This window comes from Trematomus bernacchii, unplaced genomic scaffold (assembly GCF_902827165.1).
Source record: "Trematomus bernacchii unplaced genomic scaffold, fTreBer1.1, whole genome shotgun sequence".
In the NCBI taxonomy this organism is placed as follows: Eukaryota; Metazoa; Chordata; class Actinopteri; order Perciformes; family Nototheniidae; genus Trematomus; species Trematomus bernacchii.
In genome coordinates, this window is record NW_022987739.1 from 24058695 (window position 1) to 24076837 (window position 18143).

The following is an 18143-nucleotide window of genomic DNA, read 5'->3' on the forward strand; positions in this document are numbered from 1 at the left end:
GAGCGTGTCTCTAGTCTCTATAGAGCGTGTCTCTAGTCTCTACAGAGTGTGTCTCTAGTCTCTATAGAGTGTGGCTCTAGTCTCTATATTGAGTGTCTCTAGTCTCTATAGAGTGTGTCTCTAGTCTCTATAGAGAGTGTCTCTAGTCTCTATAGAGTGTCTCTAGTCTCTATAGAGAGTGTCTCTAGTCTCTATAGAGAGTGTCTCTAGTCTCTATAGAGAGTGTCTCTAGTCTCTATAGAGCGTGTCTCTAGTCTCTATAGAGAGTGTCTCTAGTCTCTATAGAGTGTGTCTCTAGTCTCTATAGAGTGTGTCTCTAGTCTCTATAGAGAGTGTCTCTAGTCTCTATAGAGAGTGTCTCTAGTCTCTATAGAGCGTGTCTCTAGTCTCTATAGAGAGTGTCTCTAGTCTCTATAGAGTGTGTCTCTAGTCTCTACAGAGTGTGTCTCTAGTCTCTATAGAGTGTGTCTCAAGTCTCTATAGAGTGTGTCTCTAGTCTATATAGAGTGTGTCTCTAGTCTCTATAGAGCGTGTCTCTAGTCTCTATAGAGCGTGTCTCTAGTCTCTATAGTGCGTGTCTCTAGTCTCTATAGAGAGTGTCTCTAGTCTATATAGAGTGTGTCTCTAGTCTCTACAGAGTGTGTCTCTAGTCTCTATAGAGAGTGTCTCTAGTCTCTATAGAGTGTGTCTCTAGTCTCTATATAGAGTGTCTCTAGTCTCTATAGAGAGTGTCTCTAGTCTCTATATAGAGTGTCTCTAGTCTCTATAGAGAGTGTCTCTAGTCTCTATAGAGCATGTCTCTAGTCTCTATAGAGAGTGTCTCTAGTCTCTATAGAGTGTGTCTCTAGTCTCTATAGAGTGTGTCTCTAGTCTCTATATAGAGTGTCTCTAGTCTATATAGAGTGTGTCTCTAGTTTCTATAGAGTGTTTCTCTAGTCTGTATAGAGTGTGTCTCTAGTCTCTATATTGAGTGTCTCTAGTCTCTATAGAGCGTGTCTCTAGTCTCTATAGAGAGTGTCTCTAGTCTCTATAGAGCGTGTCTCTAGTCTCTATAGAGAGTGTCTCTAGTCTCTATAGAGTGTGTCTCTAGTCTCTATAGAGAGTGTCTCTAGTCTCTATAGAGTGTGTCTCTAGTCTCTATATAGAGTGTCTCTAGTCTCTATAGAGAGTGTCTCTAGTCTCTATAGAGCGTGTCTCTAGTCTCTATAGAGAGTGTCTCTAGTCTCTATAGAGTGTGTCTCTAGTCTCTATAGAGAGTGTCTCTAGTCTCTATAGAGAGTTTCTCTAGTCTCTATATAGAGTGTCTCTAGTCTCTATAGAGAGTGTTTCTAGTCTCTATATAGAGTGTCTCTTGTCTACTCTGCATAATTCATGATATATCAAGATATATCTGTTGCGTGAAACGTATTTACTTCATTACTGTAATTGAATTGTTGGCATGTTGCATACTATAACTGTACAAAAATCCTGCACAATTTACTGTGGTAAACTTACTTTTATGCAACACAGACACTGACTAATCACTATGTCTTTGTTGTTTATCTGAAGGACTGAGAAAAAGGGTTAGGGTACAGGTAGCAGCAGTTACAAACTTGGTTTTGGCAAACAATTCATCACTCTTAGAGAGATCCGAAGCATAATAACGATGTGCTGAGATGCATGTTGCACACAACCCGGTATCACGGCAAGACGTGAACGTGACGATTTACCAATGCTGGGAGACGTGAAGATGTTAATCCATGTGTGTGGAATTAACGGACGTGACGTTGTGCGATTGCGTTGCCAGGCAACAGTTTGGGTTCATGTTAATTTACAAACTCTTCAACTAGAACCGTAGTTATATTTAAAAACATTTTAGAAGGCCTCACGAAATACTTTAATGTAAATTTAAATTTAAATGCGAAGGAATGTGTGTATAACTAAATACATCCATCATAAACAATACCGGAAACAGACGTAGGCAAGATCCTCAGCTCGGTGATTGGATGGTTTAGCCGCAATGCACGTTGGGATTTGGTGTTTATGCGATGTGAAATCCGAAAACATTTTTTAAAAATAAAATAATACTTTATTCCGAGTGTGCTTGCTTTTCTCTTTGAAAGTCATCACATAACAGCATTGTAATACACGGTTCGGCTGCATTAAATATTACATATCTGCCGTAGTTCGCTATTTATAGAGCCCTGATGAGAAGACTTCTAGACAAACAGGAAGAACTGCCGCCAAAACTGAAAATGTGACGTGGATCATGATTATATCAGCAATTAAACAACATCTTAGATTTCTTTTCACACAATACGTCTCCTTGCAGTATCAACACTAATTTGGCTGACTTTTATATTTGATCCAATTGGTAGATAGGCTGTATTTACACCATAACGGTGCACAGCTGATAGAAAGGGACACCTAGTGGTTAAAGCACGTTATTGAATTTTATTATTTTTATTATTAGATATTAATAGGAGGATGTGCAAAACAGACAAACTAATAAGGCTTTAGTTAAACATTGAAGAATACTTTAGGTTAAGGTCTTCTGTTGAGTAAGAAAAAAGCTTTGGGGGTATCTACAGATAAATATTAAACCTGACAAAGTACTCCTGCAATGTTAACTATGTTTAAGCACTTATTTTAACTGATATTATACATATGTATTATACTCTTATAAGATGTATGTAGATAGTATAAGAAATGTGCAGAATATTACAGTTTAATGGTGGAGGTATATATCCATATTGGTACCACTTTACAATAAGACTACCCTCATAAAGGGTTTACGAATAGTTTGTAATTCATTTATTAATTAGGTTGTAAACACTTTATAAATCATTAATAAGCTTTTATAAGACATGAGATAAACAGGGCAACTGTGACCGGTTGCTTGCCAAATAGTGAGCCCACATTTATCTGTACTGCCAAGCCTTATATTGGCTACCTAGCTTACTTTGTCTTCTTCATCAGCCAGCATCCTTGGTATCTGTTGTTCACTGAGTTGATTCTCCCCCTTCCATCTTGATGTTTCTTGGCATCTCTTTATGACCATTTATGAATGAGTTACTAACATTTATAACTGCCAAAAGGGAGCCTTGTAAAGTGTAAAATACATTCCCATTTATTAATGAGTCACAACCATTTATCATTGGTAAAAGGGAGTCTTATTGTAAAGTGTAAAACAAATCACCATTTATTAATGAGTTACTAACATTTATAAGAAAATCAGGACTCAAAATAATTACTATTTAGTATGACTGATACACATATTTAAAAATAAAAGCTTTTCTCAGACATAAATGAAAGACTTGGTAAGACATAATGGTACTCAGACTGGAAAGGCTTTGTGTATATCCTTGAACAAGCGTCCAAGCAGTCCATCAGGGTGACCAGAGCCAAGCCAAGATGACCATTCAAGAACTTTGAGGTGTTCTTCCAACAAACTCTCTGTACGGTTTCCTCTCAGTCTACGGACATGTCCTTTGACGGTCGACCAAGCTCTTTCTGTTGGGTATGACTGCCAGTCTGCGGGTTCACAAACCACCTGCTGTGGTTTATGGTGTAGTGGTTGTACCCCATGTTACTCAGCACTCTCCTGTACGCCCTCCACTCATCACTAATAATGCTACTTCCTGACTTAACATGCCGTCTAATCAGAGGGACAAGGTGGCATCTTGATCGTTTCTCCACTAGTTTCAACACTAGTCTCCGCCTTTTGTCTTTAACTCCCATCATTCCGAAGACCCATTTCTTCCTTCTCCAGGTATGTCCAAAGCGTCCACGACGTGCATACCAACAACAAAAAAATCATAACATCATCTTAGTTAACAACAAAATGCACACAAATTACAGTAAAAATGGTTGCACATCATGTTTCAAAATGCCATACTTGTCACATCCTGGCCCTGGCTGATCGCCTCACTCCCTCACCTGTGTATTTTCGCTCCCTGTTAATCACCTGCCTGGCCTCAATGAGCCTCAGCTGTCCCTAATCATTACTCCTCACCTGTGTATTTAGTCTGTGCTGTTTCCTTGGTCAGTGCCAGTTCGTCTTGTCTGTATAGCAGCAAGTGCTCCATGTTACTCTCCTGACGTAAGCTATTGTTCTAGCTGCTTAGCAGTTGTACCAACCTAGCTGCTACGTGTAAATAGTTGATGTTTTAGGCTGTGTGTACTGTGGTTTTTGTTCCTGCAACGTGTAAATAGTTGATGTTTTAGGCTGTGTGTACTGTGGTTTTTGTTCAAATAAAATAATAAAAAAAAAAAAAACAATAACCTTGATGGTTACCAGGGGCAGATAAAGTGCCACTTTCCATCAGCACCGGGGAGGCACTCTCCTTGGTGCTGAACCCTGTGATGAGCGCTCAAGTGTTGGCGGAGGAGGTGTAAGCCAGAGGAGGGTGAACAAAAGTTAAAGTGTTTGAACCTCCAGCCCAGAAGGGGGGTGGTGGTGCCAATAAGAAGGCCGAATTTGGATGCTGATGGGCGGACATAAAAGCACCACAAAATCCACCCCCTTTAGGGTCACCAGGGGCACGAGAATACCCTCCACAGAAGGGGGGGTGGTGCCGTGAAGAAGGACGAATATGAATTCTGATGGGCGGACATAGAAGCACCATAAAAACCACCCCCCTTGTAGGGTCACCAGGGGCACGAGGTTCTGGTGGGTGTGAATACCTGTGTTTAGTCCGTGGGGGAGTGCTTAACTGTGGGGGCCCGGGGACTCACGGTGTGCAAGGTTATGGAGGTGCCACTGTTATGGGGACATGCTGGAGGTCTCTAGTCCGTCCTTGGGGGCTCTGTGAGCGGGCAGAGAGAGGTGATTTCCCCCTGGTCTCTCCTGGAGGTGTAGAGTCCCACTGTTAGGGAGTGCTGCTGGAGGTCTCTAGTCCGTCCTTCGGGGCTCTGTGAGCGGGCAAATATAGGTGATTTTCACGGTCTCCGCCCTGGAGGTGTGACATACACAGAGTCCCACTGTTAGGGGAACATGCTGGAGGTAATTAGTCCGTCCTTCGGGGCTCGGTGAGCGGGCAAATATAGGTGATTTTCACGGTCTCCGCCCTGGAGGTGTGAAATACACAGAGTCCCACTGTTAGGGAGTGCTGCTGGAGGTCTCTAGTCCGTCCTTGGGGGCTCTGTGAGCGGGCAGAGAGAGGTGATTTCCCCCTGGTCTCTCCTGGAGGTGCAGAGTCCCACTGTTAGGGACTGCTGCTGGAGGTCTCTAGTCCGTCCTTCGGGGCTCTGTGAGCGGGCAGAGAGAGGTGATTTCCCCCTGGTCTCTCCTGGAGGTGTGAAATAAACAGAGTGCTACATTTTGTAAATAGTACAATACCTCCAGGGCGCATAACTGCACTTTACAAGCCAGGGAAGGTGCCTGAATCCTGGGTATACATTTTGTAAATAGTGCAATACCTCCAGGGCGCATAACTGCACTTTACAAGCCAGGGAAGGTGCCTGAATCCTGGGTATACATTTTGTAAATAGTGCAATACCTCCAGGGCGCATAACTGCACTTTACAAGCCAGGGAAGGTGCCTGAATCCTGGGGTAAACATTGTTTAATTGTTTAAGTGTTTTTAAATGTATGGAACAGTGTTTTGTCTCTTTCAAAACTCTCCCGTCATTGGCCGGATACATGGGGACGATTTTATATTCACTATGACCGTTAATATTCCAGTGAGACGAAGTACGTCCGGTGACGGGAGTGATCCCATGTTAATTTTGTCCAAAAACCAGAGCATTCCCTTATCACCTGGTAGCCACACCCTGTCTCTCTCTCTCACTCTGTTACACCCATCAGCTCCATTAGTATATAGGCCCACTTCACTTTCACCTCAGTGCCAGATCGTACTTTGCAGCATGCCAGTCTTTCCCGCATTACCCTCCAGATTGCTCTCCCGGTTTCGACCCTGCCTGTCCCTGACCAGCCTGCCTCGCCTGTTTCCTGACCCTGCCTGTACCCGGACTATTCTGCCTCGCCTGCTCCCTGACCCGGTCTGTACCTGCGACTCCCGTCTTGCCTTCTCCTGGAACCCTCGCCTGTCCCCGACCAGCCCTTTGCCTACTATCTGCCTTTTCGTCTCCTACCAGCTTATTGCCTTAAATAAAGCTGGTTACCGACTATCCCTGGTTTCCCGTGTGTTGCATTTTGGTCCTCAGCTCGTTTGTGACAGAACGATCTGGCCAGAAATGGACCAAGCAAACACCGGGTCTCCTAGAGACCGCTTTGAGAGGGTTGAGGAAGCCATCCAAAGACAGGAGGTCACGATAGCTATCTTAGCTACCGAGACCCACCAGGCAACCTCAACCCAGGGACAAACGCTGGCTTACCTGACCTCCCAGATGCAGCAGATGGCCGCCACCGTACAACAGCTAGCCGCTAGCATGGCTGCTACCGTCCCTCTGCCCGCAGCTCCGATGTTCACTCCAGCCTCTGGACCGACTGGATACGCTCCGGAGCCTCGTGTGGGAACTCCGGAACGCTACGCTGGTGAGCCTGAGGGATGCAGTCCTTTTCTCACAAACTGTTCCATATTGTTTTCACTGCAGCCACACACCTTTGCCTCCGAGGCGGCTCGCGTAGCTTTCACCATTAATCATTTGACGGGGAAAGCCCGTTTATGGGGTACTGCAGAGTGGGAGCAGCAGACTCCAGCCTGCGCCTCTTTTGTTGCATTTTCCGCGGAGATGCGGAAGGTGTTCGGTTCCGTTCGTCTGGGTTCCGATGCTGCCGGAGGTCTGCTGAGCTTGAGCCAGGGTTCCGGCACGGTGGTAAATTACGCTATTGACTTCCGCACCAGCAGCCGCCGCAGTAGCTGGAATGAGCCGGCGCAATGTGACGCATATCTGAGAGGATTAGCAGATTATATGAGAGATGAGCTGGTTTCCTATGATCTCCCTGCTTCCTTGGATGGGTTGATCGAGCTCACCTCTCGGATTGACAGACAAATTCAGACACGGAGAGGAGAGCAACAGATGTGAGCAGCCCGACAACAACTTCCGGTTTCCGGGAGATTTCGACTTCCGGTTTCGGCGGAGAATTCCCACCTCTACTCTGACTCACGGTACGGGGAGGTCGAGCCCATGCAAGTGGGTTGTACCAGTCTTACCTCTGAAGAGAAGGAATTACGTCGAAGAGGTAATCTATGCCTTTACTGTGGTCAGGCTGGACATTTTGTTTCCTGTTGTCCGGGAAAAGGCAGAGCTCATCAGTAATGGGGAGTATACTGGTGGGCCAAACCTCTGAGCTGATCCCCAATGGAAGACCCTTGTGCCATGCTCGACTTCTCCTGACAGGCAAATCTCAGGCTCTGGCTGTTTTTATCGACTCCGGATCAGATGTCAGCATCATTGACGAGGAGCTCGCACTACAGCTGGGCATTCAACAGGTTCAGTTGCCCCAGCCGGTACCGGCTAATGCTTTGGATGGTCACCTGCTGGGAACGGTGACACACCAGACGACACCGGTCCATATGCTCATGTCGGGGAACCACCATGAGACTATCCAGTTTCATGTACTACGGTCCCCCCAAATTCCTCTGATTTTGGGTTATCCATGGCTCCGCCGCCACAACCCGAACATTGACTGGGCAACTGGGTCCATCCTTGGTTGGAGTTCCTCCTGACATCAGGTTTGCCTCAAGCAGGCCGCCGCACCTCAACTATCTGTGGATATGAACCTGGTTCCGGATGTCACAGGGGTTCCGGCAGAATATTTGGATTTTAAGGAGGTCTTTCGCAAGACTAAGGCGACATCTCTCCCACCTCATCGGCCCTATGACTGTGCCATTGACCTACATCCAGGCGCAGTTCCACCCAAGGGTCGGTTGTACTCGCTTTCGGCACCGGAGAGGAAATCCATGGAGACTTACGTCAATGACTCTCTGGCTGCGGGAATTATTCGTCCTTCCACATCACCCGCAGGAGCAGGGTTTCTTTTTGTGGCGAAGAAGGATAAGACCCTGAGACCCTGCATTGACTATCGGGGTCTGAACGACGTCACGGTGAAGAATCGATATCCCCTGCCACTCATCTCGTCAGCGTTCGAGTTACTACAAGGGGCTACAATCTTCACTAAGCTGGATCTACGAAACGCATATCACCTGGTACGAATCCGTGAGGGGGATGAATGGAAGACCGCCTTCAACACCTCTTCGGGACATTACGAGTACCTGGTGATGCCATTTGGACTTACCAAAGCCCCTGCAGTTTTCCAAGCGTTGGTGAACGACGTACTCCGGGACATGTTGGATCGTTATCTTTTTGTTTATCTGGACGACAGTCCTCCAGAGACTTCTGGAGAACTCGCTTTTCGTCAAGACGGAGAAGTGCGAGTTTCACACTTCTTCGGTCGCCTTTCTTGGCTACATCGTGGGTCAAGGAAGTGTGGAGATGGATCCCTCCAAAGTTTCAGCGGTTACCTCGTGGCGGGTTCCTGATTCCCGGAAGGAGCTGCAGCGTTTCCTAGGATTCGCTAACTTTTACAGACGGTTCATCCGTGGCTACAGTACCGTGGCCGCCCCGCTCACCGCCCTGACCTCGTCCAAGGTAACGTTCAGATGGTCCCATGCAGCCGAGGAGGCTTTTCAGGACCTCAAGCCGGTTTACGTCGGCTCCTATCCTGCAGGTACCAGACCCTGCTGGTCAGTTGGTGGTGGAGGTGGATGCTTCTGACGTAGGGGTGGGGGCCATCCTGTCGCAACGTTCTGGTGAGAACCAGAAGCTCCACCCCTGTGCTTTCTTTTCGAGGAGATTGAGTCCGGCGGAGAGAAACCGCAACGTGAAGGCCGACGCTCTGTCCCGGCAGTTCGGGAGGGAGGGAGACACCTGCGGTATCCCGGACACTATTCTTCCTGCTCCTCGAGTGATCGGCGTCCTCGCTTGGGAGATTGAGGAGAGGCTTAAGACCGCTTTGGTGGACCAACCCGGTCCTAGTTCTTGTCCTCTTAAAGCTCCCATGTCATGCTTTTCCGGTTATTACCCGTCCCCTTGTGTGTTATGAAGGTTTTTATGCATGTAAACGGTGTGCAGAGTCAAAACCCTCAAAGTACACCCTGTAGCGAGTAAAACTCTAACACAGAAAATACCTCCCCAAAACGCCTCGTTGGAGATACGTCACTGCCCATTTGAGTCTTCCATTTAGTTCCGGGTACGGCCTGATGTCAGGCGGTACCCGGAACGAAATGGACCAATCCCGAAGAGCTATGGCCACACCCAGCGGCGCTGGCCGCACCCTCTGCCAGCCTAACATTTACTGTTGGAAGCTCTGGTTCAGTTCACAATCGATCCAGTCATGCCACTGCCAAGGACCTGTTTCCTGAAATGTGAGGAGAAATCTGAGCTGTTTGTCCTACCGACGGAAGAACCACGACGAAGTCAGTGGTTGAAATTTATTTTTAACACTATTCCTTCAGAGGTTCGAAGAACGTTACTGTGTGCGCGGCATTTCACAGACGAAAGCTTCCAAAACATTGCCCAGTTTGAGGCCGGATATGCACAGCATTTGAAACTGAAGGACGATGCTATTCCTAGTTTGTTTGGACCGTTTGGAGCAGGGGAAGATTCGGGTACACAACCTGTAAGTTTGCATTGTTATTTGTGTATTTATCAAACAAGGTATCTACCACGACTGTTTAAATGTGTAAACATGTTTCGGACTGCTAAGCCAGTGCTAACTGTGCTAACTAAGTTGCTAGCGTTTCCATATCAACTCTAATATCAGCAGATGGCCTTACATACATGTATCTCATAGCAGGAGAATGTCTGCATTCACACACAAAATACTCATATACAGTATACTCCAGGTGATTTACCGTATGGTCAGTCGCGAAACGTAATTACATTATAGCTGGCGTTCCGAGCGTGTATGCTACCGAGCTAAACAACAAGGCTACTAAGAGCTAGACATGAGTTTGCTCGGAAAAACATTGTTTTTACCCATATAAGATTGCAATTGTAAACATGTGCTTGATAGCCTAATATGAACCACTATCTGTTGTTCATAGTATAGTATAGCTGCTATACTATACTATGAACAACAGATAGTGGTTCATATTAGGCCAACTGTAATGTACCGTCCTTTTTTCATTACAATGCTAATCTACGTTTGCTAGTTGTTCAGTTGTTCAATATGCTATACTATAGCATATTGAACAACTGAACAACTAGCAAACGTAGATTAGCATTGTAATCCAGCTGGCAAGCTGACGAACATCAAACAACTACGTTTATTTCACACTTCCAGCAGAGACAACGGGGAAATCCCCTCTCTTTGCCCGCTCACAGACCCCCAAAGGACGGCCTAGAGACCTCCAAGAGGTGTCCCTGAAATGGGGACTCTGTTTATTTCACACTTCCAGCAGAGACAACGGGGAAATCCCCTCTTTGCCCGCTCACAGACCCCCAAAGGACGGCCTAGAGACCTCCAAGAGGTGTCCCTGAAATGGGGACTCTGTTTATTTCACACTTCCAGCAGAGACAACGGGGAAATCCCCTCTCTTTGCCCGCTCACAGACCCCCAAAGGACGGTACATTACAGTTGGCTTTCCTCCGACGCTGATAGCATGTATAGCTAACGAGGCTAGCTATACATGCTAGCGGGAAACATTGTATGACCGAACATAGCAGACTACCCGTATAAGATTGCAATTATAAACACGTTATTGCTAGCCTAATATGAACCACTAGCTTTTGTTCATAGTAGTTTTATTACACTCCATTATAGTTGCCGTTCCTCCGCGCTAACGTTAATATCGTGTTAGCTACCAAGGTAAACAAAGCTAGGTTAGCATATTAGCTGGCAAGCTGTTCATTAGATTGATTAGATAGATCCACACTCCTACCACAACTACTACTAACGAATCTAAAACAACTAAGTTTCTCTAATATTTTGTGATTTGCATTTGATTTCGTCCAGCCAGATCCTGCCGGACAATACATGACTGGACTACCACACTGAGGCATCGTCCTAAAAAGCCCCGGCTGCTATAGGCAAGATGCCGACAACGGGGAGTAATTGACGATATACCGTGTATATATGTATATTTACGTTCATTTTGTACATTTCTAAAAATAAAGTTTAATGGAAATACTTAGTAGGCCTATCCTTTCTTCCCTGAATTATTTGCTCCTATAACGTATCATTCATATATAGCAAACCATGATTTGATTTCTCATCAAACAGTAGTAGTTTATAACGGGTAAAAATAACTTACTCTTTGTTATGACCGGCTCGTAGGCCACAACGGAAAGACAAGGAGACATACACGAGTTTACAAAACCACGGCACATTTATTGTGGTAAATGCAGAGATAGGTGGTCGAGGGGAGAGGATCGCTGAGCTGCTTTGGAGAGAGAGAGGGGCCGCCGTGTGACTCCGGGCAGCTGGCTAGCACCTCGGCTCCGGCCAGGTGTCCGTGATCGCGCTGATTAGCCTCTTCAGCTCCACCCCATCGTAAGACAAAGGCCCTGGGGCCGTCACACTCTTCTATAACAACAGTTGTAGGTACAGTTCGGTTAGTTAGCGTATAAAATATACGGCTGTACCGACGCCATTATAAGTCTGATGTTCCGCTGAGAGCAGCCGGAAAAAGCACTGTTAGACATGGGCGGAGCCTCTCTGGTGGTTGACTAATCAGAACAGAGTGGCCGAGCTGACCAATCGGAGCACACTAGGCTCACAGGGACGGGGGGGCAAGAGCTCCAACGAGTCGTTTAGTGGAGAGAGTGAATACTGCTGAATACACATACTTGACAGAGATGCTGTATGCGAAACCAATGTGAGTTTGGAAAATTGCACAGTATAAATCTATTTTAGTATACCTCAACAATGTAATTATGATCAGTGGAAATGGCCATGACATGGGCCCTTTAACCGTTTGTTTGTGCCTCAGGTTTTGAGGGCTGAGGTGCTTCAGTGGGCTCACAGCTCCAGACTTTCCTGCCACCCTGGGATTCAACGTACCAGAGGGATGGTCCTGCAACGGTTCTGGTGGGCTACGCTGGAGGCTGACACCCGGGAGTTTGTGAACGCCTGTCCTGTGTGCAATCGGCACAAACCCTCTCACCAAGCGCCAGCTGGCCTCCTTCATCCATTACCGGTCCCACGTCGCCCTTGGTCACATATTTCTTTGGACTTTGTGACTGGTCTACCACCGTCCCACGGACATACTGCCATCTTGACGGTGGTGGATCGGTTCAGTAAGATGGCTCATTTCGTACCCCTGCCTAAGATCCCGTCAGCTAAGGAGACGGCAGAACTTATTCTTCTCCACGTTTTCCGCCTTCACGGACTGGCGACTGATGTGGTTTCTGACCGGGGGCCCCAGTTCACCTCTGTGTTTTGGAGGGAGTTTTGTGAACTGATCGGGGCGACGGTCAGTCTCACCTCCGGTTTCCACCCACAGGCCAATGGCCAGACCGAACGGAAGAATCAGGAGATGGAGACCACTCTCCGCTGCATGGTTTCTGATCATCCAACGACCTGGTCTAAACAACTCCTGTGGGTGGAGTATGCCCACAACACCCTCATCAGTTCCGCTACTGGTCTTTCCCCTTTTCAGTGTGCATACGGTTTTCAACCCCCTTTGTTCTCTGCATTGGAGAAGGAGGTTACCTGTCCGTCTGTCCAGGCTTTCATCAGACGTTGTCGGAGGACTTGGAGGCAGGCTCGAACAACTCTGCTTCAGTCTGCTAACCGGTACGCCACATCAGCGAACCGCCGACACACCATGGCACCTGTGTACCAGGTAGGCCAGAGGGTGTGGCTTTCCACTCAGAACATTCCCCTTTGGGTGGAGTCTAAGAAATTAGCGCCCAGGTTTATTGGACCCTTCGAGATTGTCAAGGTCATTAACCCTGCAGCAGTTCGACTGAGTTTGCCCCAGAACATGAGGATCCATCCCACCTTCCACGTTTCTAGGATTAAACCTGTCCGGGAGAGTCCTATGATTCCCGCCGCTCCTCCACCACCACCCCCTAGGATGATCGATGGGGGTCCTACCTACACCCTTCGTCGTATACTTCGTTCCCGACGCAGAGGAAGAGGGGTTCAATATTTGGTGGACTGGGAGGGCTATGGTCCTGAGGAGAGGCAGTGGATTCCTGCTCGTGACATCCTCAACCCTCAACTCATCCGAGACTTCCACCTGCGTTACCCGGAGCAGCCTTCTAGGACCCACGCTCAACCAGGCGTTAAGCCGGGGGGTACTCGTCGGCTACAGACCGGGGGCTTCGTCGAGGGGGAGGGGGAGGCGTCTTCAGTCGAGGAGGGGGAGGATTTCCAGGAGAGGGAGGCCGAGAGAGCATTCTCAGATGAGTACTAACCTTTCCCATACCCCCACCTTCCACCCTGTGTCTGTAGGTTTTTTGTTGATTTTTTTTTTTTTCTCGTAGTTTTGTCTTGGACGTCAGGAGCCGTCCATTAAGGGGGGGGTTCTGTCACAGTCTGCTTTCTCACTCACCTATTTTCTGCATTAACATTCCTTAGTCACCTGGTAGCCACACCCTGTCTCTCTCTCTCACTCTGTTACACCCATCAGCTCCATTAGTATATAGGCCCACTTCACTCTCACCTCAGTGCCAGATCGTACTTTGCAGCATGCCAGTCTTTCCCGCATTACCCTCCAGATTGCTCTCCCGGTTTCGACCCTGCCTGTCCCTGACCAGCCTGCCTCGCCTGTTTCCTGACTCTGCCTGTACCCGGACTATTCTGCCTCGCCTGCTCCCTGACCCGGTCTGTACCTGCGACTCCCGTCTTGCCTTCTCCTGGAACCCTCGCCTGTCCCCGACCAGCCCTTTGCCTACTATCTGCCTTTTCGTCTCCTACCAGCTTATTGCCTTAAATAAAGCTGGTTAGCGACTATCCCTGGTTTCCCGTGTGTTGCATTTTGGTCCTCAGCTCGTTTGTGACAACTAGGACCTTAAATTGGGTTCTGAGATGGACAGGGAGCCAGTGCAGGGCAGAAAGAATCGGAGTGATGTGGCATGTTTTTTTGGAACGAGTGAGCAATCTGGCTGCAGTATTTTGGACCTGTTGCAACCAGTTTATTGATGGTTTGTTGAGGTAGGAGAACAGAGCATTACAATAATCAAGCCGGGATACCCTATTGATCTTTATCTTTTACGATTTTCAGGCTGATGTGGGGGGCGCCAGCTAAAATCTTGCCTAGGGCAGCAAATTGGTCAGAGCCATTTTACACTAAAAGTGTGTCCCTCAACATGCACGCAACCCTATGGCGGAATCATATTAAAAAAATTACGTTATCAAGCCATGTGCTACATGCCATGTGTAGACCAAAGATAAGTCCTCTTTTCTATTTGTCATATTTTTCTTATTATTTCAGTCTAGACGGAGTCTGGCCCTCTAGTCTAACCTACTCATCCCTGTTACTCTTATTATCTGAATCAGACTGATTCATTTTAAAGTTATCTTTCTTTAGTTGAATATCTAAGTTAGTCCTTGTCTTGAAAGTAACATTACATTGTGCTGCTGGCATTCATTTCTGAGCTAAAAGCTAACATTGGCCTTGATTTGCAACCCTGTTACTAGACTAAATAGTAACAGAGTTGCAATTACTGCAGTACAATGTATCATCTTTAGCTAAATAAAATGTGTATGTATCAGTTAGCATAGTCTACATGTTTAAAATGTATTACTGTATTTTCTTTTTTGTTATTGGCCCCAGGGAGCCTAAGTATGTTAAGGTTGAAACATTTAACCCTTTTTCTCAACAATTAACTCAAAATGAACACATTTAAATTATAGTTAGATTAAGAGGTACAAATACATTATTAAAATTGATTTCAAATTGTAGTCCACAATTTAGGGCCGTTGAAAATCAATACATAAAACATGTAATACAATATGTACCATTGATGCCTGAGCTGGCCAAATCAATGTGTGTTTACTACCTGTTGTTCTCAAATACATAACAGAAAATTAGGAAATAGAGCGTTCATTTTTCAAAAGTTGTGACGTCTAAATGTCCTCCAATTCTGGTATGACCCTATAGCTTTAAAGGTAAAACACTTTTGCCCACTTTGCCCAAATGAACAGAAAATATGACGCAGTTTAATGACTCTTCAATTTGGTTTTTCAAATGTGGAAACAAAAGATAAGGCACCCCCACCCCTCTGACATTTGTTTTATCAACAGTGTGAGCATTTAAACCTGCGTTCTCCATAACATCCCATCTTTCACAGCAAAACAGACGCTACACATTACTGACTTTATACCAGAGCATCAAGAGCAAAAGCCATCCCAACATTTACAGAACTACAAAGCTGAGGAAACAGCTGAATGATGAGGTGAGTAGCTGATTCTGGATTTCATCATAAAAGTAAATCATACGTTTTTAAAATATGTTTTACTGTTATTTTGTATTAGTGCTACTCAGAGTCAAACACTGGTGTCCAGACTGAAGGCCCTGCAGTGCCACTTCACCTGGGATCTTGACCTCAGCAGGTCCTTACTTTTACGTTGTAGGGACAACTTGTTAGACATTGGCACCGTGAATGGAAACAGATGGCTGGGTCACATCTACAACCTGCGGGGGTTCATTCAGTACAGGCTGGGCTTCAGTGAAGACGCCCAAAGTTTCTACAACAAGGCTACAGAGCCCTTCAATAACATGAGAAACGCAGATGAGGGCCCCTGGTTAGTGGTGAACTACGGGAACCTGGCTTGGCTGCACCACTCCCTGGGAAACCAAGCAGAGAGCGAGGCCTACCTGTCAAAGGTCAACGCCCTCAATAGAAAATACCCATCTCCATCCCAGGAGGAGCTCCACCCAGAGACCTACGCTGAAAAAGCCTATGCGCTGATGATGGTCAGTGGAGACAAAATACATGTTGTAGATTACTTCCAGAGAGCCATCGAGATGCAGCCAGGCATACGAGAGTGGAACACTAGCCATGCCTTAGCCTTAATGTATGCTTCTATGCACAGCAGCACAGGGCTGGAAGATGACATCTTGGAGAAAATGAGATTTGCTCAAGAACAGGATCCAGAGAACTTGTACTTTGCTGCTCACTACCTTGATCAACGTGCTCAGAGAGGAGAAAGAATAGAAGATGAAGCACGTGAGTTAGCCACAAAGGTTTTGAGAAGTCCTGTCAGCAGCTACAGTGGTTTAAAACCATTGCTATGGGTTTACAGAAAGTATATATCTGTTGATGAGGCCATTGATTTGGCAGAGAAGGCTCTGAAGAACCATCCAGATGAGCGTTATCTGAAGAGATGTGTTACACTCTGCTACAAATGGAAGATCATTTTTTTCGGGGAAAGTCACCCAGAGAAAAGCATGATAGACAGAGCAATCCTTCTCCTTGAGGAGGTGATTGCTCTTTACCCTGATTCCTCACTTATGAAGAAAATAGACCTTGCTCAGATATACGCACTGTCACATGATGGTCAGGCTAAAGCTGATCAGAAATATCAGGAACTGCTGGAAAGGGATTTAGAACTTGCAGACAAACAAATGCTTTACAACAAGTATGCAAATTATTTAAATTTCCAAAAACACAATATCAACATGTCAATACAATATCACATGAAGGCGGCAGCGATACCACAACAATCCTTCTTTCGTGAGGCCAGCATCAAAGTTCTGGAGAAGATTAGAGACAGACACAGGGACAGCATGTGCGGAGAAATAATAGATTTTCTGGCAAACCTGCAAGAGCCGTAGTGTTCTAAACAGCAATGGTTTGAAATCCAAGAAGAAGATATTGTATTAGTAAAAATAATCTGTACATCCTCATAAATTGATTGGCTGTAAATAAGAAAAAACATTGTTTTTCTTCTATTGGTCGGGTAGTACACAAGGCAGCAACACCCATACTCTGAAAATGTTACATACATTTTCTATATTGGTTTTAGACTTTTATCGTTAAAACTGACCTAAATGTGTTATATTTTGAACTGTCTCATTGGCAGGTTTCAACTATGTTTTACACTTTAGTAGCAGACAAACGCTATTTAGAATAACAATTAGCTGAGCACTGTTTTTAGGCTGTTTCTTAGTTGTTAAATACAAAAACTATGAAATATACAGAATGTTTGCTAATAAACTCTTTGTAAACTCAAACCTTTTAAGCTACAACCAAAACATTTGGATACTTTTAAAGAAGCAAAAATGAAATCAAAATCAAATTATTTTTTTTTTAAGTGTTTATTGATGAATTTTGGCTGTAACTTTAAATTATTTCGAAGATTTGGAATTTTGGAATTAAAACGTTTGAACCCAATTGTTAATTAATTTACTTGTTATTGAAAATTGTATTGGAGGCATATGTAAATAATATATCATTATCAAATATATGTTTTTAGATTTGCACATGTCCTTCTAGTTATATGGTGAACGGTGAAAACTGAAATCACAGCTGTACTTGTATTATGTGTTGTTTTATCTTAACTTTACTGTAAATAAAATCCCCGAAGCATCAATCATGACTTTGGTCCTTGTTTTCTTCCAACTTCCAAAAACACACGACTGATTAAATCAGGGTCTTTATTTCTAACATGTCAGAGTGTTGTGTGTGAACCACAGAATGAGGCTGAAAGGCTGCAGATGGACTGAGTAAAAGTATACTGTCTATACCTGGCTCATTCTCTCAAAACACTTTTAAACACGATTCACAAAACCACTTACCCAAAGTGCAAAACCCCTCATATGTCTTGCAAAAAATAGCACTGCACTCATAAACACTTATCAAAACCACACTTCATTTATAGTAGAATACACTTTGTCGAACCAACTAAACACCATTGTGTAACTCACAGTGGAATAATCCAGTAAATGAAATGTAGTATGGAATGGAAAAAATAACCATGAGAATAAGAAGCCACGTTCATATCTTTGTTGAAATATGGGAAGAATGAACGTATAAATGGTATATCCATTAACTGTTAGCGATATCTAAGTTATTGGTAATCCCTTTTTTTCTTTTTGTAATTGTTGGATTGTTATGTAGTTATCAAATGTATTTAAGTGCTGATTTTGTTATGTATGCCCTGTAACCAAATCATTTCTTAAAATGCAAAAGTGCTACAGGATGTACCCTTGTACTCCAGATGACACGCTGTCTGTCCTGTTGGCACATGAGTAATCTAGATCATTAAAGTCATCTTAGTTCATGCATAACAGAGGAACTGAT

At 45.2% G+C, this 18143-nt stretch overlaps 1 protein-coding gene and 1 pseudogene across 1 annotated transcript; both read left to right on the forward strand.

Annotated features, from left to right (window-relative positions):
- The window catches only part of LOC117495161, a 527883-nt pseudogene that overhangs the window by 479320 nt on the left and 30420 nt on the right, over positions 1–18143 (forward strand).
- LOC117495790 (interferon-induced protein with tetratricopeptide repeats 2-like) lies at positions 15174–17433 on the forward strand. The gene is made up of 2 exons (XM_034147318.1): positions 15174–15293; positions 15373–17433. Exons 1-2 carry the CDS (start codon positions 15286–15288, stop codon positions 16673–16675), a joined length of 1311 nt encoding a protein of 436 aa, XP_034003209.1. The 5' UTR covers positions 15174–15285; the 3' UTR covers positions 16676–17433.